Source organism: Suillus discolor (assembly GCF_016758755.1).
Source record: "Suillus discolor strain FC423 chromosome Unknown F5147scaffold_98, whole genome shotgun sequence".
NCBI lineage: Eukaryota > Fungi > Basidiomycota > Agaricomycetes > Boletales > Suillaceae > Suillus > Suillus discolor.
The window spans coordinates 28,992-53,575 of NW_024541345.1; the positions used below are offsets into that span (position 1 = coordinate 28,992).

At 44.9% G+C, this 24,584-nt stretch overlaps 7 protein-coding genes across 7 annotated transcripts; 4 read left to right on the top strand and 3 right to left on the bottom strand.

Moving 5' to 3' along the window:
• Positions 1–930: 930 nt before the first annotated feature.
• F5147DRAFT_657967 (uncharacterized protein) lies at positions 931–2,075 on the bottom strand (the record flags this gene model as incomplete). Its single annotated transcript, XM_041434357.1, has 5 exons — positions 931–1,314; positions 1,367–1,537; positions 1,592–1,679; positions 1,719–1,800; positions 1,859–2,075. 5 exons carry the CDS (start codon positions 2,073–2,075, stop codon positions 931–933), a joined length of 942 nt encoding a protein of 313 aa, XP_041286439.1.
• Positions 2,076–8,384: 6,309 nt separating this feature from the next.
• Positions 8,385–9,005, bottom strand: F5147DRAFT_780066 (uncharacterized protein; the record flags this gene model as incomplete). The annotated part of the gene is made up of 4 exons (XM_041442402.1): positions 8,385–8,449; positions 8,498–8,768; positions 8,822–8,893; positions 8,943–9,005. The coding sequence occupies 4 exons, from the start codon at positions 9,003–9,005 to the stop codon at positions 8,385–8,387; spliced, it is 471 nt and encodes a 156-aa protein (XP_041286440.1).
• A 45-nt stretch (positions 9,006–9,050) lies between these two features.
• Positions 9,051–12,107, top strand: F5147DRAFT_748146 (uncharacterized protein; the record flags this gene model as incomplete). The annotated part of the gene is made up of 7 exons (XM_041440027.1): positions 9,051–9,551; positions 9,601–9,670; positions 9,692–9,891; positions 9,941–10,198; positions 10,474–11,601; positions 11,632–11,779; positions 11,830–12,107. The coding sequence occupies 7 exons, from the start codon at positions 9,051–9,053 to the stop codon at positions 12,105–12,107; spliced, it is 2,583 nt and encodes an 860-aa protein (XP_041286441.1).
• Positions 12,108–12,275: 168 nt separating this feature from the next.
• On the top strand, positions 12,276–15,239 carry F5147DRAFT_657969 (uncharacterized protein; the record flags this gene model as incomplete). Its single annotated transcript, XM_041434358.1, has 8 exons — positions 12,276–12,830; positions 12,928–13,122; positions 13,486–13,987; positions 14,054–14,086; positions 14,139–14,299; positions 14,361–14,569; positions 14,830–14,936; positions 15,184–15,239. The coding sequence occupies 8 exons, from the start codon at positions 12,276–12,278 to the stop codon at positions 15,237–15,239; spliced, it is 1,818 nt and encodes a 605-aa protein (XP_041286442.1).
• Positions 15,240–17,022: 1,783 nt separating this feature from the next.
• Positions 17,023–19,401, top strand: F5147DRAFT_657970 (uncharacterized protein; the record flags this gene model as incomplete). Its single annotated transcript, XM_041434359.1, has 10 exons — positions 17,023–17,200; positions 17,377–18,000; positions 18,059–18,195; positions 18,246–18,401; positions 18,471–18,624; positions 18,673–18,710; positions 18,767–18,882; positions 18,949–19,099; positions 19,146–19,331; positions 19,381–19,401. The coding sequence occupies 10 exons, from the start codon at positions 17,023–17,025 to the stop codon at positions 19,399–19,401; spliced, it is 1,761 nt and encodes a 586-aa protein (XP_041286443.1).
• Positions 19,402–20,171: 770 nt separating this feature from the next.
• Positions 20,172–21,693, bottom strand: F5147DRAFT_764308 (uncharacterized protein; the record flags this gene model as incomplete). Its single annotated transcript, XM_041440696.1, has 8 exons — positions 20,172–20,251; positions 20,303–20,478; positions 20,528–20,707; positions 20,763–20,912; positions 20,975–21,319; positions 21,372–21,425; positions 21,480–21,596; positions 21,631–21,693. 8 exons carry the CDS (start codon positions 21,691–21,693, stop codon positions 20,173–20,175), a joined length of 1,164 nt encoding a protein of 387 aa, XP_041286444.1.
• Positions 21,694–22,000: 307 nt separating this feature from the next.
• F5147DRAFT_764309 (uncharacterized protein) lies at positions 22,001–24,566 on the top strand (the record flags this gene model as incomplete). Its single annotated transcript, XM_041440697.1, has 7 exons — positions 22,001–22,047; positions 22,128–22,351; positions 22,537–23,350; positions 23,395–23,555; positions 23,607–23,797; positions 24,070–24,295; positions 24,424–24,566. The coding sequence occupies 7 exons, from the start codon at positions 22,001–22,003 to the stop codon at positions 24,564–24,566; spliced, it is 1,806 nt and encodes a 601-aa protein (XP_041286445.1).
• Positions 24,567–24,584: the final 18 nt, after the last annotated feature.

A 24,584-nucleotide genomic window follows, 5' to 3' on the forward strand; every position in this document is an offset into this window, starting at 1 on the left:
AGGGTACTCGGAGCATTGGAGATAGCATCTGTCAGTATTTTCTGTTTCATGGTTCATGTTTCATGATTATGGAATTGGGCATCAGGGACTCGGTATTCAGAACAGTGTCGAGTCCCAGGTCACGAGCTCCAAGTCCCAAGTCCCGAAACCCACACCCAACACAGTTGCCAAGCTCTACGTCACCGAACTCCGACCTCCAAAATTCGGGACTCAGGACCTGGGGTTTGGGACTCAGGACCCGGAGCTCATGCCCTGGGACTTGACACTGTTCTGAATACCTAGTTCCTAATGCCCAATTCCATAATCACGAAATATGAACCATGAAACCCAAAATACTGACACATGCTATCTCCAATGCTCTGGATACCCTGACACCCGACACAGTTGCCAAGCTCTGGGTCACTGAACCCCGAACTCCGAAATTCGGGACTTGGGACCTGGGCTTCCAGGACCTGGTATTCAGAACAGTGTCGAGTCCTGAGTCCACAATGTCGGAGTTCAGGGTTTTGTCAAATGTGTATGGCAATCACAAATGTTAATTTGAGTGTATTTATACATCTTCCCCTAGTCTCAAATATCACGTGCTGAGGTCCAGGTGTCGGGACTCCCATATGTCAAGTCTCAAGTTCCAATTATCGAATACCGAGGCTCGCATCCAAATTATTCAGTCCCATATATCACTTTGCAAATGCTCAAAATTGAGTATTGAGGTCCGGATAACTATTGGTACATGGTATTCATTTGTTGGAATGTATATAGGTCACAATGCTTGCTCTTTGTTTGATCTGTCACACACTGTATGGACCATCCACATGATGGAACACCAGCATAAATGTGAACAGAATCTCTCATATACCATGCCCAAGCAATCTGATCCCCTTCCACATCATAAACTCCATGTCTCACAATCCTTCCACAAAACGCAATAATTCAGCCGGAATTGTACTTGAACTCCAGCTGAAGGCTTGGCATTGTCATCCGAGCATTAGAATAGTTCCTCGCAGTGGTGAGAATGTCGAAGCATTCAGCAATGGACATATGGTCTTGATGATTGGGGGTTTCCCGATTGGAAATGATAGAGAGGGTGTTAAACACTGATGCCCAGTACTGCAGGGCCTCCGGCATCTGTGGCAGATCCTTGCTTACTGCTATATGTCCAAGGTTTGACAAGGTTTGCAACCCTGCCCAGTACTGCTCAGGATGCATGACTCTGAGTGCCGCGGACGCGATGGCTGCTGGCCTTGCAATGGCTTTGAGGATATTCTTGCAGGAAGGTCCCTTCAATGATGCAGATACCTCCGGATCGGACACATTCTTTGGGATTGGTAAGTATGACTGCCGGAATCACCATCTCATCAGATCCTACCTCATGTCCCTGTTGAAACCATGCTGGAGATAGATTGATGCATCTGGGAGTTGCACCAACATCTTCCGAGCCCTGGTTGAACAACTTTTGATTAGTTCGCCAATTGCCATAAGCCCTTACACTTTTTTTGAGGCTTGGAGCAAGCAACTCAGTGGCCTCCCTGATTTCCTTCTGTAGGTTTCATTGATATTCAATATCCATTGAGCAACAATGTATATTACACACCTGGGTGGTGTCAGTCAGGGCGTCTTGGAGGTACCATGCAATGATGGCACCGGATGCATCGAGAATTGTGGCAGGTTCATTGACCAACCTTTTGCCTTCATGGCCAGGAGGAGACCTCTTAAGCTACCTCGCCTCTCTCTGTTCATTATGCCCGGTGTCTTTCAGGGAGATCAATTTGCTATATCTTGCAATATCCATCTGCATCTGAACTGTCATGCAGGAATTTGAATAATAAAATGAATTTTCCGAATCTGCAGGAAGACCCACTGGGATTTTTAGATGCCTTTATGAGTACATCAGCCAAGTGATCACATGCCATCACCAGATCAGTGTCTAGGTTGGGGGAAGGTATGACTGGGCCTCCTCCAGTCTTCTCTGCCTTGAATTTCTGTTCGGTATATTCCCCTGCTTCATAAGTCACAGTCAGGGCCCAAGTGCGCCAGATGTTTATGCTGTCAGGAGTGGAAGGGGAAGAACTGTTCATGCTGGATGTTAATCTTGGGAAATCAGACACTGAATGCTGGATGTCCGGACTTTGGTGTTAAAGGGGGTGGAGATAGAGAGGATCAGATAAGGGAGCCTGGGATAATTTTGGCTGTCAAAGATGTATTATTATCCATTGCTCAATGAAATACTACCTGATTGGAAGTGTGCTGGTCATCAGATATTCATTTGTCGACTCCCGGTTCCCAGAACTCGGAAGTCGGTACAGTTGACCCAAATTTGGGTGGTCGGAACTTGGCGTCTCAGAAAGTTATCACCATATAGGAGATCCAACAAGGAAACACTCCTCAATAGCAGAAAGTTATCACCATATAGGAGATCCAACAAGGAAACACAAAAAAAAGGCAATACAAGCTTCGCACCACCAAGTCAGGAGATCACCTGCTGCTCTGGGAACTCAGTAACTTTGATTCATTACCTCCTCTGAGTATGGTTGACTCACATTTTGGTGGTCGGAACTTGGCTTCTCGTAGGGCAACACAAGCTTTGCACCCCGGATTCCACATTCTGCAAGACAACCTATGCACCATCAAAGGCCATGTCAAGAGAGCACCTGCTCTCTTCAGACACATCTCAACTTCAGTTGGCCATTTAACACGGAAAGTATTAACTAAATTATGTGTTGAGTTCCGGGTCCCGGACCTTGGAACTCGGTACAGTTGACTCAAATTCTGGTGGTTGGAACTTGGCTTCTCATAGGGCAACACAAGCTTCGCACCCCTGATTCCACATTCTGCAAGACAACCTGTGCACCATCAAAAAGTATTAACTAAATTATGTGTTGAGTTCTGGGTCCCAGAACTCAGAACTCGGTATAGTTGACTCAAATTCTGGTGGTCGGAACTTGGTGTCTCGTAGGGCAACACAAGCTTCGCACCGCCATGTCAGGAGATCACCTGATGCTCTGGGAACTTGGTAACTTTGATTTATTACCTCCTCTGATTTGGTTGATGTACAACTACCTCAGCTCCATCATGTCTACAATTATGATACACATGGGCCCACCCGTCTATATTTTATACCACCCTCGGCCCACCCATCTAATACAACATCCCATACAACACCCTTGGCCCAACAGTCTAATTAATATGTGTCTGGGCCCACCTGTCTAATACAATATTTTATGATACCCTCGGCCCACCCGTCTAATTTAATATGTGTCTGGGCCCACCCGTGAATGTGATAACAAGTACCTACCCATCTATCTCATACACATCTACCTTAATATACCCATCTGCATAATATCCAACTACCTCAGCCCACCCATCTACCTAATATTCATGTACATCGGCCCACTCATCTACTCTATATATTTCCTGCATGGGCCCACCCGCCTCCATCAGGAATAATTTGCCTCCTGGCCCATCCATCATAGTTGAGGATATTGTTATCATGGGCCCATGGTCTGCTGGCCCGTATCATATGGGATATTATGCACATTCATTCCCTCGTATTATACAGAGATAGGTCACTGTAATATGTGATCACCCTATTCTTCTATACCGGATCCTATCACATTGCTCGTAGGTGACCAGCCATTTTCCAGAAGGAGGTCCCACTGAAATGCTTAGCTCTTGTTTGCACGGCAGTATGTCCTCGATATTGATGTGTCAATGTTCTGACACATTGTTTCAGTTTCATTGCGTCTTCCAGGGCCTCAAGCAAAACAGTAATGGCAAGTGCTATTCAAAATTCACTTCCAAGGAGTATGAGTCCATTTTTCATTCGATGCTCGCACTACTCAACGATGTCATGAAAGACCCATATCATGGTCCAAAGCTGGTGCAGCAGCTTCGTGAATGGGCCACAGTTGGATGGTAAGGAATCTTTTTGCATTGTGTTTGGCCCTAATGAATTTATCCAGGGTGGAGGCATCCAAACTTGACGGCATTGATACATTGAAACATTACCACCTGCACGTCCAACTTGATTGAGTTCTCCAGCAGCATTTTCGTAGTGTTAATTGTCACATTCATATTGTCTCTTTGCTCGTCATTTACTAGTATTGTGTTTCTTGCTGATTGAATATATCATCATTTGTTTGCTACTGTATCCGAGTTGAGTAAGCCACCTTCTGAGTGGTTTGTGAGTGCCTGCACAAACATGGACAGATCTGTACAGACAAACAGAGAAAAATGTTATATTCAAAACCTCACTGGGCAGGTCTGTGAGTGTCTGTGCAGAGATTGACAGAGAAAAGTTCTACTGTGGTGAACTAGCTAGTAGGGCCCAAGCTGTACGTATGGCGCACTGTACAGATCTGGACAGAGCCTGGTAATTTACTGATGTCTGGTCTTGAAAAGCAAATATTCAGCAATCCATGCGCCTCTATAGTCTTGCCTGGTGCTTCAACTTTGCTGCCTTCGCAAACTTAATCTGTTTTCAAATCACATTCAATTTTTTATATGTGGTATATGTATATGTGTTGTATCTACCTAGCAGCCTGCAATGACCAGCACAGTCCACACAGATAGTGAAGATGAACCTATCATGCATTCTCGTCCCATATGCAGGATCAAATTCACTGCTGCTCTTCTCCAACACTTGGAGAAGGCCGCCCTTCCATCCCAAACCAAAGCCATCAATAAATTCTGTGCCGTGAAGGCAGCCAAGCATGCTTTAGAGGTTTCTGCCCAACCCAAGCCCATGCCTCCCCCACCCACAGCTATTTCCTTGTCCAACATGCCTCCCCCACCCTCACCTATTCTCTTGTCCAACAAACACTTGCATCCTGATGCCTTCATTGACATCAAAGATGAATCTGTTGAAGACCATGACTCAGTCCATGAGAATGCTCATACCAACCCTAAGCCTTGTAGAAAGAAACAGAAGGCCCCAGAGAAGTCCCCCAAGTTGGTTGATGGAGATGGGGTTCTCATCGACATTGATGTCTCTATTGGGGACCCAGGATCATCTCGGGAAGGCAAAACTGCTGATATCAACACATTCTTTGGAGTGACATTTGAGCACACCAGGGCCAATGGCAAAGTGAAGAAACACCAAAAGTGCAGTGTTTGCCCGTAAGTCTACCTTTGTACTTTCATACTACTCACTCACTCGTTTGTAGGAAAAAATGTGTCCTCGTCAATGAAATCACCACCCATTGTCGCCATGCTAAGGCCCATTTTTCCAGCAAGTATTGCAAATGGGCAAACCAACATTCATTTGAATCAATGTTACCTGGCAACATGAGGGCTCGCAAGGAGAACGCTGCACAGCAGAGGATCAATGCCCATCTCACTGAACACAAGGCCAAATGAGTTGTACTGTATTCTGACAAGTTGTTCAGACAAGCTGCCATTGAATGGCTTGTGGTGACTGATCAAGTACACCTGCCTTCCTCAATTCAAAAGCATGGCTGACGGCTTATTTTTCTAGCCCATACAAGCACTTGACCACCCCAAATTTCAAGAGCTGATTCATGTTGCTTCTCATGCAACCAACAGAGTCAGGATTCCAGGTAGGAAGGGCACTCATGCCGAAATTATGAGAATGTTTAAAAACAACCTTACGAGGCTAAGGACCATGCTGAACATGAGTGATGTCTGTTTGATGTCTGTTTGTTGTATTTTGTCTCATTGGGCTTCATAGAGTGCTGCTGTTAAGGGAAACATTAATACCACCTGCGATGCATGGCAAGCGGAGAACATCGACAGTTATTTTGCTGTCATGGGGCATTGGATTGAAGAGAAGGTACCCATGCAATGGGAAATTAAAAGCTCACCCCTTGGGTTCACGAAAGTCAACAATGCACATAGCAGCAAGTGGCTGGGCAGGGTCTTAGTCAAATTCTCAATCATGTTGGGATTGCACAAAAGGTAAATCAGTTTATTTGACTATGACGTCCTACAGCACTCATATAACTTAGCTTGGGCATGTCACCTGCGACAATGCTGCAAACAACAGGACAACACTACAAGAATTTGCATGCCTATACGAGGCTAAATATAACAAAGTGTTTCCCTGGCGCCAGCGCAAAATCAAGTAAGTCCTGTCATTGTCTGAACTTGCTATGACACTCATTATTTGTGCAGCTGCTTGGATCACATCATTAATCTTGCAACACAGAGTCTGATCAGCATGTACAGCAAATCGCTGTATTACAACCCGCATGAACCAAAAAGTCATGAACCGGCCACTCAGGATGAAATAGCCCTTGTTCGAAGTATTTGCGTCAAGGTACATTCATTTTCATTAGAATCATATGACACTACTGAGATATATTGATGTCCTGCAGAAATGTTCATCTGCAAAGCGAAAGGAAATGTACCGGAGTGTGCAGATCAAAGCAGGAGTGTCTCAATCAACCCAACTGTTGATTGACATGAAAGTTCGTTGGTCCTTGACATATATTATGCTTAATCATGCCAAGACAAACAAGGAGGTACATATTTCATATTGTCATACTTCTACTTATTGATGCTTATTATTGGCTCTAGCATGTTGATACTTTTGTATACAAGATAGGTTGTCAAGAGTGTGACTTGGCAAAACATGCCAAGATCAACTGTCTTCAACTCTCAGCTGGTGAATGGACACGTGTCGGCCAATTCACTAATCTTCTTTCAGTATGAGAGTTTCTAATTTATGTGTACTAACTTCTTATGTTAATTTGTTTAGTATTCTGATGTCGCACAGCAAGTGTTCTCATCTCAACGTGGCTCGACTTTGCATCTCACAATCCCAGCGCTCAAAACCCTCTACAGGGCTTGGTCTTCACATGCTGAAAGGTCAAAGTATGCATCGTTCACTACGTCCCTTTAAGCAGCTGCTGTCAAGGTAGATGAGTACTATGAGAAGACAATGCAGTCCCTGCATATATAATGGCAATCTGTAAGTTGTTATTCATAATTCAATGATCACTCTAATGCTTGCAAATGTAGTGCTTGATCTAGTAGGGAAAATGACTTATTTCAAGCACCACTGGCCAGAAAATTTGCATGATGATGTGGTAAGCACTGGGGAGCAAGTGGTGAGTTGAGCTTTTTTTGGCTTTGCACGATAGTCCGATTTTTCCACCAGTTCAAAGATTGTCATCGTGAGCTGAATGAAGACGCTACATTTTTGTCGTCATCCCAGCCCATGTCCAAGAAAAGCAAGGCAGGTGGTCTCAAGTCACTCATCCATGAAGTCATCAGCAATTCGGAGGACAACATACTTATGAACCCCACCCCTACTTCCATTGGTGATCCATTACAGTCATGGAGGGCCAAATTTATGAGCTATTTGGAGACTGTTGAGGCAGCTCTACCAGCAGGTGTATCTGGCATTCATTGGTGGGGGGTACATTCTATGGCTTGTGCTACTTGGAAAATTCGCACTGATGTCAATTTTTCTCAAGATAAATTCACCAAGATATCTAGTATGGGCCTCAGTCGCATGAGATTACCTATCCATCATGTCATCATCAGTCTCGAGCGAGCGTACATTTTCTCAAGGTGGCATAACCATCAGTAAACAATGGAACCAGCTTAAAGGAGACATCGTTGAAGCTCCCCAATGTCTCAAATGTGCAATACGACATGACCTTCTCTTTTACAAGCCTGGACCATCCTCTCTCTTGGAGTTAGAGGAATTTGACAACTCTGAATTGGAAGCTGACAGTGAGGAGAGGACTGGAGATGATGTTGCTGCAGATGAGGAGGATGCTTGGGATGCTTTGATTTCAGATGATGACAAGGTTTCTGAGTAGCATTACTTCATGTATTTTCTTGTGCTACTACACTATGAATCTACAACTTTGCATACCACTAAGCCGTGGCCTAGTACAGCTCAAGCCATAGCTTTGGGCTAGCTTGGGCTCATGGCCTAGGCTTGAAACATGGCAAGCCTAAGCCGGAGCTTTGAGTTCAAGCTGGGCTGGAATGTCACTAGTTAGGCCAATGGATCTTAATGGTTTGACACATGAATTTCAATGAATCACCAAAAAAAATGGGCACAACCTGAAAATAGTACCACAAGGTATACATTTATTATAATCACTCACAGTTCGACATGACTCACAGGACTTTGCATTTGAAAGTCGAAGGAGTCCGAGTTTGAATAGCCACTAGTAGTAAGTAGTATATACTAGTACTAGTAATACCATAGAAATGCGAACTCAATCTTTTATTTCAGACTATGGATGGACTTCGGACAATGCAAAATTACATTCAAACCGAGATAACAACATGAGCATAAATGTTGTATGAACTGTAAGGAAAACACATAGTACTAATAGTGCTAGTAGTACACGAGGCGAATACCATAATGTGACATATAGTAGTGCAAACCGTCCATGACAAACAGGTCAGTCAAGCTGGATACTGAGAGCATGGCCACTTGGACCTTCTGTCATAGCAGATGATGAATTTTCTGCACTTGATAAGTACAATTGCTTTCTCTCACAGATCATAAACTTACCGGCACGTTGATGATCACTTTCGCGTTGTCTTGCAGATAAATGAGACCAGCCATGCTGTTTGAAGGCAAGTCTCATGCACCCCAGGCCCATGTCTGCATCGTCTAGCGTCTTCCCCATGACATCTACTCGAAATCTGAGCAAGCTCGATAATACTTCATTTTCCTGTAGTAAACACTCTGCAAGTGCCTTTTGTGCCCAAAATACTTCACGCTTGGCTCGTGCAAGGTCCATAACAAGTTTCGCTTCAGAATTAGTTGGACTCTGTATTGACTGATGAAATTTTAGGTGCCTTCAAGAAATGAGAAATGTAGAATTGACTTTACCAAGGAACTAATAGCTTCAATAAGCTCATAAAAGTCCATCCCGCATGTCCCTGGTCTCGCGTCATCATGGTGCTGAAGAATGTTGTCAGCTAGACCTGACACTTTTGTTGATAATGCGCACAGATTGATAGTCATTGTGTATTGAGAGATAGTTTCTGGAAATGCCGGTATTAGTATCAGCCATATTACTGAAGTCTGTGTTTCTTACTAGGCTGACCGTCTTACTAGTATGTCTCATCATGATTCCAGCTGCCCCTCATGCGGCAAAATCTTCAAAGACCACACTTCCGTTGCTTGTCATATGAGCCAGCCTCGGTCTGGATGCAACATGTTGTTAGAGGATATGATCAACTCCATTTTGCCTGGTGAAGATCATAACATGGACTCTGCGGATGATGAGGACTTTGTTGGACTTCCTCGTGATGTTTCTCACGACCCGGGACTTGGAGGCGAGGAAGATTTTTATTATTTTGGTGGAGGAGGAGAGGACATCCCTGATGGAAATAAAGTGCACACCGGTGAAGTAATCGACTACTTTCCAGAGCCTCCTCTGGCCTATGAGGATGGCTACACATTTCTGGGGCTGTTTGATGCAGATGAAAACAGCGTATATCAGAAAACGAACCTCTATTATCCATTTAGCAGTCGACGAGATTGGCAACTTGCAGCATGGCTCTTACATTCGGGCCTAAGCATGGGGAAGATCGACTCTTTTCTATCACTCGAAATGGTCAGTTTGTCTACTTCACTTTCACTGCTAACGATTCACATCTATTTAGATCAAGGATTTACCCTTGTCATTCCGCTCCGCCAGAGAACTACGCGGTCGAGCTGAGATGCTGCCCAGCGGTCCACGCTGAAAGTCTCAAGTCATTCATACATCGCATCCTACAAAGTCGCCAGTAATTCTGTACTGGCGTGACCCTATTGAATGTATCACCAGCATCTTTAATCACCCACTATTTCACCATCATATGGATCTCACGCCTCGCAAGATTTACTCTACTGCAGAGAGACTATGCCGTGTATACACCGGATGGATGTCAGGAAACGATGCATGGGATATGCAGGTGAGTAGATAGTCGAATATTGAGGTCTGGCACTCATGTATTTTTAAAGTCGACGATACCCAAGGGTGCAACCCTCCTCGGCACCATTCTCTCCTCTGACAAGACGAACATCACTGCATTAACGGGGGATCACATAGCTCATCTGCTCCGAATTAGCCTCTCCAACATCCATATGAACGTATGCTCAAAATCGTCAACCAACTCTTTCATTCTCGCTGCCCTGTTACCAGTCCCCAAGTTCATTCACAAGAAAAAGCGAATGAAGGGCGTATTGGAGGATTGCCTTATACATCAATGCCTCAATATCGTTCTTGAACCGCTCAAGTAATCCACTCGACATGGTGTCATGCTGTCTGATCCTATCGGATGCAGTCGGTATTGCTTCACTGCTCTCGCGAGCTACATATATCGCCGACACCCCCGAGGCCATGATGCTGGCAGCCGTTGGTGGAAAAATGTCGCCAGTGATGATGGCAATGTATAAGCAGTTCAGGGATGCATTCCGTCATGAACCCCGGATGAAATCACGACGATTGCACAGCTCGCTGTTGTGTGCTCACGTGCTGATCCTAATGATATGAGGCATATTTCCATGAGGCACGGAAATTCCGACTAAATGGCATTGACAAACTGTTCTGGTGGGACTATGCACTAGCAGACCCCTCCCAGTTTCTTACACCGGAATCACTCCATCATCTTCATAAAGAATTCTTTGACCATGACGCCCAATGGCTCATTTGCGCTGTTGGAGATTCTGAAATAGATTTCCAATTCTCAGTGTTACAGCCCATCACCGGTTATCAACACTTTTACGGTGGCATCTCCAAACTAAAACAAGTCACTGGTCGCTGTGAACGAGAAATTCAACATTATATCATTGCTATCAGTGTGGATGCAGCACCTCCTTGTGTCATTGCTGCTGTACGTGCACTCATGCAGTTCTGGTATCTCATACAGTCGCCACGTATTGATGAGGAAGATCTTGGGCACATCTCAGGTGCTCTAACTGAGTTCCACACGAACAAGGATGCAATCCTTGCTGCTGTGGCTCGTCGGGGGAAGGGCAATAGACACATCGACAACTTTGATATCCCCAAGCTGGAGCTAATGCAGAGTATCATTCCCAGCATTTGCAACTCTGGCATCATAAGACAGTGGTCTGCCGACATCACTGAACACACTCACATTATGGAGATCAAAGATCCCGCCAGATCAAGCAATAACAAAAATTATGACACACAAATTTGTCAACACCTCGACCGTGCTGAAAAATGTCGTCGTTTTGAGCTCGCCACTAGCCTTCTGGATCACGGACAGAGGGGTGAGGAAGAGGGATTGGACTTGGATGCTGAAGATAGCGATATTGAAGCTGATGTTGACACAGAAGATGTTCCTATCGACCCGACTCAACACCCACGCCAAACTACAAATTATTTTGTGATTGCGAAGGCTCTTCAGCACCAAGAAGTGGGTTCTGTGCCTGTACCACCTCGCTCCTTTGTTGACAAACGCACTGCCTTTCATCTTGGATATGACCCCTCCATTCGGAGCATCACCATTGATGAAGTCACGATTAAATTTGGCTTACCAGATCTACAACCAGCCATAGCTGATTTCCTTCAACGTGAGGCGACTTATGGACACCAGCATGTTCATTCAATAAGCGGCCCTAGAAGGGCTGGATCTAATGCTGTCCTCCCATTCGACAAAGTACAAGTCTGGTTCAAAATTCGCTTGCAGGAGATGGACTTCCATGACACTCACACAATCAAACCAGCTCAGACACTAAATTGTGTACCACCAAACAACCCATGGATTCTTGGCCGTTATGATACAGTCATTGTTGAGACCAGTGCAGGCTACCCATGGCCTAGTAGTCGTCTTTTGGGTACTTTCTGTCTTGCGTTACAATAAATGTATGTTCACTCACTGTTACAGGTCATACAATCACGCAGATAAGACTCATTATGCGACCCATTGGCAAGAGTGGTGTACAATGGTCCTGGAAGGATCGGTTCCTCATGTATGTCCAATGTTTTGATTTTTCAAATGATCGTGATCCAACCACACGGCTTTATGCCCTGAAGCGAGCGAAGCACTCGAATGGAAACCGGATGGGCGACATTATTCTGGTATCTCAATTGAGGGCTCCTGTTCAACTGGTCCCTCACTTTGGCGCTACTGCTGACAAGCATCTCTCGGCCTATAACAGTTGAGAGCATGCTGCTGAGTTTTGGCTGAATGAATTCTGGGATAAAAGCACCTTCTTTGTGCTATCAGCCTGAGATTTGATACAAGATAGGGTCATTTTTGTAGTAGACATGCCAAATGGATCAAAGATTATTCTCGTACCTGTATCCATGCATTCATACTAGCGCTCCCTCATGCCATTCGGTAAACATTTCTGTTCAGTGGGCCTCAGGATGAAGCTGGCATCTTTGATGTCAGCTCCTGAGGTTCACGACGTAACAACAATGGATAGACTCACCAGCTCGGAACTTATTCGCTTGATTTTGCAGGAATCTTCACCTGCCAACAGTGATGAGCTTGGCCATGTATTATTGCTGATTTTCAAGTCCTGTATGACTGAAGTTCCCAAAGCAAAGGATCTCAAAGTTCCGTTGAAGAAAATCCACCCTGATACCAGGATCGAAGCATTTCAGCACATTGAAGATGAGGCAACCCTCATACCACTCTATGATACACGCGCATGCTGTTGGAACTGGCCACTCCCAGAGTCACATTTAGACAAACTCGCTACCAGTGGGGAGAGAAGTAATCAGGCAGGAGAGAACAGTAGCACGGACCAGGGAGAGAGGGAAGGAGAAAATAGTGGTGCTGCAAATCAGAGGTCGGGAGATTGGGTTATTGTCGATGACACTGACACACCTGCTGCCTCTGAGTCCCAGGTTGAGAGTGTTGGCCAGCCTGAGGACGACGTAATGTCAACAAATGCCAGCTCTGCCAGTAGTGACAAAGCCCCAGTGCTCCATGAAATCGACCGTGATTCTACAAAACCATGGACTGACCGAACAGGTTTTTGCATCCTTCAATAACCTCCTTACCTTTGCCCTCCTCCTGCAGAAGCCTGCACTCGCTCAGAAGTGTAACTTATCTCGTATCTGGAGCACATCAAACTCCTCATCTGCAATACGTGGCGATGAAATCGCATGCAAACCAGCCCTCACCATACTCGATGATATTGAGGTTAGATGGGATACAATCAAGGCCGTATGTGAGCTGACTTCAAGTGCCTACTTACCTTCACATCCCCTTGCCAAAACTCTCGACACCAAGGCTTACCTGCTTCTCAAACACCAACCGTGGAGACGCTTCACACTGTTGGTCTCCATTTGCAATGGGTATCGCGAGCTTTGCGTCCATCTATATGACCACTCGGGCGGAGTTGTCAGCCCTTGCACACATATTGATTGAGAGCCGGACAAGTACTTACGGATATTTTCATCCATTGTCTTCGGCAATCTTGAGTGTATTGGACTCGACCCCATGATCACTATCTTGAAACACATGCTTCATCGCACACTTCAATCCCCTGATTTCCGTGTTGCCAAACCCTCATCTTCTTCTCACCAGACTGCTGAAGCGATCCCAGATGTGCTGATCATGGAGAGCAAGACCACCGAGATCGAAGAGATCATGAGCGAGCCACCACATACCATAGAGGACGCAGTGCCCAACCCCACAGCCAACATCCCTCCCAACCCGGTTCCCCTCATAGACAAAGTCCCTAGTGATTCTTTGAGTGAACCCCTCCCAGAGCCGATAGGAAAAATACGAGTAAATGAGAATATGTACGATATCCTGGATCTAATATTCTCCACTGAAGGCCTTGTTGGTTGTGGCACAGTGTGCTATCTGGCGAGGAAGGATGAGGAAGAGTATATCGTCAAGGATCACTGGGTCCTCAGGAGTAAATCAGAGGTCCTGAATGAGATTCGTATGATGGAGAAGATGGATGGGATTTGTGGTGTTCCTCGCCTTGTCGAATATTGGCTTGTGGAGATGGAACCCGGTGAGGTCAATGAAACGGTGAAGTATCGTCAAAAGGTCTCACGCAGCATAAAGGGCACCTCCCGTACGCATGTTCGCCTTGTCTTGAAGCCCCCCACGTGACCTTTGTATGAATTCCATTCGCGCGCAGAGTTCTTGACCTCGATACTGGATATTATAAAGAGTAAGTGATTTTGATTGTATGTACCTAACCATTGCACTCACAAAATATTCAGTTCAGAAACAAGCGGTAGAGCAGAACCGGGTTCTTCATCATGATTGTAGTTTAAATAATGCAATGATTGAAGACAATGGCGATGGCACCCATGGAATGTTGATAGATTGGGAGTTTGCCGTAGAAATTGTACGAGGCGATCAGTACGGTGTTGGGGGCACGGTTAGTGTTTTGATTCATTTCTATTATATGAATTTAAATCAATATCATTTTACAACCTCAGGGCACAGTACCTTTCATGTCGCGGTCCCTTCTCTTCCAGCTTTACCTCCACACACCGGATCCATCTGATGAGCGCTTGGGTACACGAGCCTCAGGATCAAAACCATACCCACCCCCCATGGTCACCCATGTCTATCAGGACGATCTCGAATCGATGTTTTACGTTTTCATCTGGGTCTGTATCGAATTCAGGGGCCCTCTCAGCATGAAGTGTGTTCTCCCTACTATTCTCCCACAGTATTCATTACAGCGCGTCAAATGAATAATGCAAGAATGGTCCGCGTCCACATACCAAAAGTGCGGGGACAGCAAGACTCGATTTTTTCACCAATCTGAACATTACACTAAGGAACTCTCCCGACAATTTGATCCCTACTTTGAGTCTCTTCTTCCACTCGTGTTAGAGTGGTATGACCTCGTTAAAACCCTGATTAGTTGCTCTTCAACAACGTAATTGATCTGCTGGGTAGACACATCGCTGCACTTCCGAAGGAGGACTCTGCTGGGCTCCTAGTCTCTAAATGGGTAATTCTCTCAGCGGCAGGTTCGCTCACGCCACCCCGGAACGATGAGGAAAGTATGTCACCGCTTGTAGATGAGACATGACAGAAGCGAGTGGTTGATCACTGGTGGACGATGGAAGCCATACCCAAGCCGAAGAGGAACAAAACTGAGTAGTAGAGTTTGATCGAATAGTAATACATACCTGATGCTGACCTGCACCAAACTGGTTCGATGCATGGATGACTAATGCTCTCCCATGAGCCTAATACCCTAGAAATCACTATGAAACCATTTCCTTCTACTCTAAAGCCAGAATGCAGCTCAGACAAATATTGTATTTCATCTTTTCAACGGAACTCAGACTGAGATGGGCTGAATAATTTTGTATATGTAATGTTTGTGATAAAATTTGATTAGTCACCTTCAATGATGACTCAGAATAAATCCCACACATGTCAGGCAACTATGAAAAATAATTCTCGCATAACTCACACTGTGAGAATTCCTTTGAAACCCTAAATACATAGCTCGCGTCATTTCTACGGGTAACAATGTAACATCAGAACAAGGCACCAACCAACAAAAATCTTGAATATTTCTTTTGCATAACATAATCAGCTTATCACATGATCTTTGATCACATGAGACTAAGCCTTATGAATTCTAACAGTCAGGTGACCTATGACCTAACATCAAATTATGGCAAAGTCATATCTTGAAATGACCAAGGACTAATGACACAATCATGATACAAATGACTCATGTAAATAGTTACTGGTACAGTCTGAATAAGCCCATTCCCCTTAGGAATGTGGGAAATAGTAGCACAGCCACCACCTTTTGTCTATATAAAGACCCCAATTTTTGCTCATAATAATAAGAGGCCCCACTTTGAAAAAGCATAGAACTAAGTGTGAAGTGTGATCAGTGTCAGCAACAGTGACAAGAGCTGTTAAGCAACTAACTGAGAGGTCATCATGAACAACAGCCAGCAATACCCTTAGATCGTCATCAACTACTGAAGAATACTTTGAGCTCACTATGCTCAACAGCGAGCAATCTTTTTTTTCTCTGATTTTCTACTGGTGAATCTTTAGTTTTCTTTCTTTATTTCTTTTTCTGTGTTTGTCTTTTTCTTTTCACTTCCTTTAAGTTCAGGTGTTATTGTTCTGAATTTGTTTCGGGATTTTTGTGTTGTCTTTACGTCCATCTAAGCAAGAGGTTTAGTGGGAAGACTTCAGGAGTTAATAGTGACGCTTGACCTCACTCATCAGAGTAGCGATACTAAGCCAGGGTTTTCTTTGTCTGCTAGACTTTAGTTGTTGAATAGGGGACTTGGTACTAAAAGCCAAGGATGTCTGTTCCTGATTCTGTTTAATACTCATCGTGAGTTCCTTGGCAGCAGGTTCAATAGTGAACTAAGAGTTCTACTGAGCATTGATTAGTCCTGACCTTTGATTCTACCTGTTTGTGCTGAGGGGGTGATTGTTGTAACTTCGCACAACTTTCTGTAATAAGTTCATTATGAAAAGCATTGCTACTGAAGGAAGGGTTTCTCTTATCATTCTGTTTGTTTTCATCAGTACCATACTGTTGGCTGATTTTCTCTTTGTCTTTAATCGCTGCCATACCGTTGGAGTGATTGCATTTCGGTTCTGACCTCACAAAAGTGCTTTTGTCTGAGCATAGCTTGGGGAAGTGTAAACAGCCACCCACAAACAACCACATTATCAGTCATTGGTATTTGTCTGAATCACTGACCGTGGAGATATTTGTTTTTGTAGGTGTTTATCTATAGATCATCTATCTAAGAAGACAACGTGTTTACATATGTTGATATATGATACAAGTATGAGTCACATGATATCTCCATTATGTACTTAGTGTAAAATAAAGCATGTATCATTACTACTACCTTCAACATGCTCAGTCACACTCTCTACATGCAGGCAGCGCTCGACTCATATTTCTGAAAGAAATTACATTCAGCTTCGCAAGATTCTCTCATGTTACCTGCAAGCACCGGAGATATTCGACATATATTTGTGATTGTCCAATTACGAGTCGAACTTTTCCAAGCCTTAAAAGTTGGTGTGTATCTCCTGGTGATTTACTCGTACTGATTTTATCACTATTTCTACTCTCAGTGTGGTCCAGTCATGCCTCCCTGTGCTAGCCAGAAGAAAACAAAGTGTAAAGCTGTGGATTCTGATGGTCAAGCAAACTCTGCAAAGAAGTCGCGTGCAGGGGCCCAGGCATCTGTGGTGTTGCAGGAGCCAATTCTTGCAGACAAACCGTCAGCTCGACATTCTGGGCGTCCTGGGGCAGGAAAAGGAGGTAGGGCAGAGCAGCTGGAAAAAATTGGTGCTCTCTTGGATGCCCCGCGCAGACTACTCAGCCCAAGGGCTCCACCTCCCTTGACTTAGATGTACCAACCAATCCTCTTGCACCCGAACTGTCTCGTAAGGGTTGTGGCAGTCGCTCAAAGGCAAGTCTGTTTTTATTAATCTTAGATGGTAATGTTGAATACAGACAGAAACCTCCTCCACCATATACCGTCTCGGAAACAGTGGTCGATTCTGCAACTTCTAAAATAGGGAGGAAGAAAGTTACCAGTAAAGTGACAAAGAACGCTCTCACTCCTACTACTGACGCGGACGCGTCGAATACGCAACCCACCTTTTCTCACCGCCAACCTGGTGGCCGGTTTGGCTTTGCGCAGTCTATCATCCCTCCCAGCATGGAGCCCGACTTGCAAGCACTTAATAACCCCTTTGTAGCGGCCGCTAGGGAAAAACGTGCTCTGTCAGTTTCCTTGGATAGGCGTCTTCTTCCCACTGCCACCTCCAGAAACAACGATTTGGCGCAACCAGCACCTTCAAAATCCAGGTCGAGTGTGCAACCTAACACTATGTTCCACAAGAACCTAGACCCTGCTCTATTGTCAGCTGGAGATGTATGTTCGGGAGCTGGATATACCGGATCCAAAAGTTCAGAGGCATCTACTGACGACAATGATGACGATGGAGGTCACGCTGATGACGATGAAGAGGAGGATGAGGAAGAAGAAGAAGGCGATGTTGAAGGCCAGGAGGTCAGATGGGGAGCAGCGCATGGGCGCCTTACTGCACATCCTGGTAAGTGATTCACTCTCACAATTTTGATCACACTGAGCATGAGACAGGTTTTTCAAAGGACCTGAGCCCTCACAACCTTGGGTCACCACTGCTCTTCCAACTGATTTCGAATTTCAACACTCACACGACAAGGATGATAACATGGCTGATAAGAATTTAGCAGCTGGCACGTCCAGTGACAATGACAATATCCAGGTATATATCATTTGTTTTTCTGGAGTCTGCTAACCTTCTCTTCCTTGAAGCCCGCAGAGAATATTCCTGATGATGTTCTACAGCTCCACCACAAGCGAAATGGACATCCCCGCCTGCCTGATCCTGCGGTCCTCAATCTTTTGTGTCAGGCTGAGACCAAACCTCCCAATTCCAAGCCAAGTGATACAAATATCAAAGCTCGTAAGGTATCAGCCAAGATAACAGGTGAAGGTCCTAAGGCTATGCAGCTGGGATGGTATGGTCCTCATTGAAAGAGGTTCCTTGAGGAAACAAAGGGAGAGTGCCATGTTCAGCACACGATAGAAAATCTGTTCCCGACCTTCGTTGATGGCTTGTCGGGAACCATCCCTGAGATCCTTACAGCTTTGCTTGTACAATGGCTCGAAAGCGGCCAACAAGTTGAAGGCAGTGAGTATTGCTTTTCCCCTTGAAACAGCTTGCTCACTCATCTATTAGATATTTGGCCTGGTTACAAGCCTGAGATGGCCAAGCTCGTGTGTCTGTGTTTTTGGTCGCATGCCTGTATCTGATGTGCTTGTTTTTATTTCAGCTGTTTGAAGATCTATCGACATGGCACTCGGACCTCAAGAAAATCGCCATCAGTATCACACCCTCTATGTATGACCTCATCCCGCCATCTCATGTTCCCCCCCAAGAACGTGCTATGTGGGTTGAAGAATGCGCTGCAAAACTACTTGAATCGTCTTTTTTCTCCACAATGGTTGTTGATAGTATCGGGAAAAATCAAAATGTTGCTCACCCCGCGCTCCACGAAGCTGTCATTTTGTTCTTCTATACTGGGTCTTATCGTATTGCTCGCAGGAGACCTGAGGTTTTCCATGAGCAGCTACCACTGGAGTGCTTAGCTTTGGTTTGCACTGTGGTATGTTGTGATACTTTTACTTGACAATATACTGACACTTTTCAAGTTCAATTGCGTCCTCGACGGTGTAGTCAAGTACAGTAATGGAAAGTTGTACCCGAAGTTTTCTGCCAAAGAGTACAAGTCAATCTATATCAAGATGGTTGGGCTACTAAACGATATCATTTGGGATCCTTATCACGGACCCAAGCTGGTAGAGCAGCTTCGTTCATGGGCTGTGTCCGGATGGCAAGTTTTTTTTCGAGTTTTTCAATACTAATATATATATATATTTCACGCAGGGCGCAGTCCTTCAAGGTTGACGGCAACGATGTTTCGAAGCATCATCATCTACAGGTTCTGCTTGATTAAGTTCCTTTACTACAAGTCCTTACTTTTAGCATACCATGCATTCATGTTTTCTGCCAATTGAATACATATCACGATTGTTGTCCTATTTGTACATGTGAAGACAGTTGGGCAATTGATATGACATTGGCAAACTCTGTATGTGCGAAGACAGTTGAGCAATTGGTATGTTATTGGCAAATTCTGTACAAGACCTTCAATCTGGGTGTCTGTGAATGTCTGTACAAAAATTCACAATGTGATGTAATACTGTAGTGAACTGTCCAGTAGGGACCAAGCTGTGGCCCTGTGACACTGTACAGCTCTGTACAGATCTGTACAGAACATTGTAGTTTACTGATGAATCTCAATGGTGTGAGATATGAATTTCATTAGTGAAACTGACTTGGTGGAATTTTTGTTCTTCCTCGGACGCGGTAGACATACTATTGGCATTGGCACTGTGATATAACATTTGGATATATTTGCATTATTCATCAGGGAAAACCTCCCGCGAAGATTTCATAAGATTTTCTGAAATTTTCTGACTTTCTGAAAATACATTAAAATATTCCAAGTCCCTCTACGGATGGGTGAAAATTTACAAAAATCCACATGAATACAACAAAATGATTATAATGTGATTAAATCAGGGTATATACTAGAATATCGCAAATCACAAGATATGAAAACGAGGAAATGAGACAAAAGTTGTAACGCAAAGTCCTTGTGCTATCAGGAATGCCCTAGTCGATACTCATCCCATCGAAATTGATTCGCGCAAATGCTGCTTTCAACTCGGCGGATGCAAAGTCAACCACATTGCTGCAGAAAGTTATGAGCAGCATGCAACAAAGATGTGAGACTAGCACATACCTAACAGCCTTGTATTTTCGAGCCATGAGAGAATGGTAAACATGCGGGCCCTTGGTGTAGATTCCGTTGAGCATTTCCATATTGTTGTCAAACATGCCGATGAGACTTTGCCCGAAATCACCACGCTCGCGACCTACATCAACAACGGACTTCAGATCAAGTAGGGAAGGAAAAATCTGGTAGAACACAGTGAGATAGCGCTTGAATAGTTAGAATACGACGCACCGCAGTAACCACAGCTGAGACCATGGCACTCGGGATCTCGGGTTCATCGTTGTCATCAAGCACAGAGACAAACCGATCCTTATACTTCTTCCCAACCTGGTCCTGACTCGTAAAAAAGGCTAACTGGCATACAGTGTTGATAGCGGGATGGTCAAATGGCTGACTCAAGATGGGATTGCCCTGTCATGTCCTAAAAGTCAAAGAGGATCAACATTTGCGATGAGCTAAACCGAACCTTGGTGTCAAACTTGTAAATGAAAGTCAGGAGATTGAGCAGGCGGTTGATCTTCTCGTCATCACCCGTCTTGACCCCATATGCACCAGGAACGACGCGATCCGAAATCTCCTTGAGTTTCTTGCGAATCAACCCAATACGCCCATCTGGCTAATCAGTAGCACCACTTGCATGAGAATTGTGGGTTGCGAAAGTATTGACAAGAAACTCACCACTCTGGTGAAAGCTTTCATGTAAGCTTGGTCTTGTTCCAAGCGCTGTAAGACTTCTTTATGCTCTGCTGATGATGCGGCTTCAAGTACTAAGTTGACCATCATGGTGTGGCGATGTTTCGGTCGTGGAAAGTAGCACTCAAATACCAGCTCTCGTTCGACAAGCTGAATGGCAGCATGAAGAATTACTTGGATATGAGGTTGTTGACTGAGGAGATTGATTGTGTTGTTGCCGTTCCACACAAGATGTGTTAACAAAGACCAAGTGTCTTCCAAGCGGGTACTATTACGAGTTAGCAAATCCGGAATGCTCGAGGTTGATAGTGCCGCAGTGAAGTGCGGAGTCTGTAAATTCAGCCAATCTAGATTCAGAATGCAACTCGAATGCAAAACATACCTCCGCAGCCTTGTGCACAGTTTTCTTGGCCCTTTTCTTGGTAATAGGGACATCCTTTGTTAAATAAGTCATCAACAACACGTAGTGTAGAAAACATGAATCACATACATTGAACTTGGTCTTACTTGTAACAGCCTTCGTGGTTTGACTAGTACTTGTGGCTTGATCGTCATCCGAGTCTGAAGTTGGAATCATGGAGGTGGTGTACGAGCCACTTGGCTTGGGCTGCTTGAGCAGAGTGTGCGGATGCCATTTCAACCTTCTTCTGCAGCCGTTTTGCTGCAGCTTTTTCTCCGGGTGTCACAGGAGCCTTTGGAGGCATGGTAAGTAAAATATAGTTGTAAGAAAAAGACTGACGAAATGAGTGTGAAGCAAGAAGCGAATTAAAAGAGGGAAATTTTGATGGGGGAAGACAACCTGTAACAAGTGGTTCGAATTGAAGAAGGTTCATGTTCCGCCCGCAAGCTAAACACTAAATCTACCTCGGCTACCTCGTTTCGTCACCACTCACCACTTAAGCACCAAAGCCAACATTTCCATCGCATCCTCGACAATGCACAGTATCAGAGGCAACATAAAATGTCGTCCATGTGGAAAAGAAGGCCTGACTGTGGCTGGATATCACCGCCATGCCACACAGTCTCGAAATCTGCAGTGTCTTGCTCATTATGAGCAAGTAAGCAATGCACAACTAGCGGGCCACATACCAACTGAAACGGCACCAGAATATCACCCATCCACTGGTTATGCCAACAGCATCGATGAAAATATGGACGGTGCTGATGAGATAGATGAGGGTGGTCAGGTTCTACATTTCGAAGGCGACTTTTTTGGTCACTATACCGAAGAAGACTTTGAATGGCCAGACGACCATGGAGTAGTAGAAGGAGACAAGGATGCAGATGAGTCATCGGATGAGGAGGTGGTATTTGATGGCGAAATAGGGTGGGAGCCAGCAGTTCTTAATGCACCTGATGTTGGTGAGCAAGATTCGGAGCAAGAGTCACTGGCAGATCAATATCATCAAGAAACTCGAGCTCACCATCAAAATCCCCGTGATGCCGCAGAAGCTCGAAGCCTATTCAACACCCTTTCTGGCAAGGACTTCCGAAGTCGAATATCTTCCATGCGATTACCCCCGACGTATTGCACCAGCTATATCAAGGACTCGTGAAACACATGATTGCTTGGATCAAATCGGCTTTTGGAGAAGCAGAGATTGATGCCCGTTGCCGTCGACTCCCTCCAAACCATAATATTCGCATCTTCAACAAGGGCATCTCTAGTCTCGCAAGAGTCAGTGGTGCTGAGCACAATCAGATTTGCCGCTTTCTTCTGGGTGTTATTATCGACATTCCCCTTCCCAACAACATTTCAAGCGCTAAGCTTGTTCGAACTCTTCACGGACTCCTCGACTTCCTGTACTTAGCACAGTATCCATGTCACTCAGCGGAGACACTGCAACTCCTCGATGAAGCTTTGACCCGTTTTCATGACAACAAAGACATATTTGTCACACTTGGCATCCGAACGCAGTTTAATCTTCCAAAGCTTCACTCCTACCGGCACTACCTCCATATGATTCAAGAGTATGGCACGACTGACAACTATAATACAGAATATATCGAACGACTTCATATCGACCTCGCCAAGGATGCATATCGTGCAACAAACCACAAGGACGAGTACAGTCAAATGACTCTGTGGCTTGAACGGCAGGAGAAGATTCTACGGCACGCCAGTTATGTTCATTGGCGCCTCGCTGGTGATCCATTGCCGCAATCACATCTACCGCCAGATATGCAGTATGCCAGGGAATACAAGATGACGAAACATCCATCTGTCAAGGCCGCTACCATCGACTCCCTTAGAGACGACTATGGTGCCTCTTTTTTCGAGCTGCCCTTGCTCGTTATATTGTGCTTCACACTCGCCCAGACGCAACAACTCGAGCTCAGGTGGAACATGCCGCTGGACATGTATATATCCCCTTCGCCTCGCTTCCTATTTTCCATAAGGTCAGGTACAATGCGGTCGACTCCGCTGGCCATAAAGATGAAAGTGTTACCATTGATTCAGTTCACTGTCAGCCTGCACGAAGAGATAAGCGAGGGAATACCGTGCCAGGACGTTTCGATACAGTTCTTGTCAACTGTGGCAATGGGGGAGAGAAGAGTGTGGAAGGTCTGTATATCATTTGGTTGACCGTTTCAAGTCACTGATGAATCATACAAGGTTACCGTGTAGCCCAAGTGCGGGTTATATTTTCGATACCCGAGAAACATCACGCTAGCCTTTTTCCCTCCCATATCTTGATCCCTAAACATTTGGCCTACGTCGAGTGGTTTTCGCCATTCACCGGGACAAGCGAGAGAAATCATGGTATGCACAAGGTCTCGCGATCATACGAAAATGGGGAACAGCTAGTTAGTATAATATCTGTGAAAGATATTCGGCGCAGTGTACATCTTATACCGAAATTTGGCCGCTCTGCGCCTCGGGATTGGACTAGCAGCAACGTTTTGGAACTGTGTAGAGACTTTTTGTTAGCCCATTCACTGATCGTCACGCATACGCAACTATTTACTAGCTTTGTTGACAACTTTTGAAAATATTATGCGAATTTCGAGAAATTTTTGTCGCATTTGCAAAATTCCCGCGGGAGGTTTTCCCTGATGTTGTTGATATACATAAATAGTCCTGTGGCCTAGTGGTTAACAATGATGCACCTTTCATTACTGGAGGTCTTGTGTTCGCATGTTCAATCCTTGCCAATGGCAAACTATGCTGCGCGAAATGCCTTCATGTAGCGTTGGACACCCAGGCTCAATATGTGATGTGGTATCATATTCTTTTGCTAGATACATGTACCCTATCAAATTCAATGGTTATGTCGTCAATAATCAGTGGCCGCACCATCGAAAGTCAGTGATTTACCGCATTGAATTCAGTGACCATGTCAACAACAATCAGTGATTCAACCACTGATGTCCATTGTCTTTTCGGGGGATTCAATGGCCGTCGATTCATTGCACTACCTCATTGGTTTCAGTGGCTCTCTCTATTGATTTTCAACGTTTTCTCCTACTTAAATTCATGGGCTTTCCTTTCCACAGTGGCAAGAGTCTGCACGGATTACTTAAAGCCCGTGATCCTGTCCAAGTACCAGACCTGAAGACTGTGAACTTGCCATGAAAATGCCTTCCGCGGTTT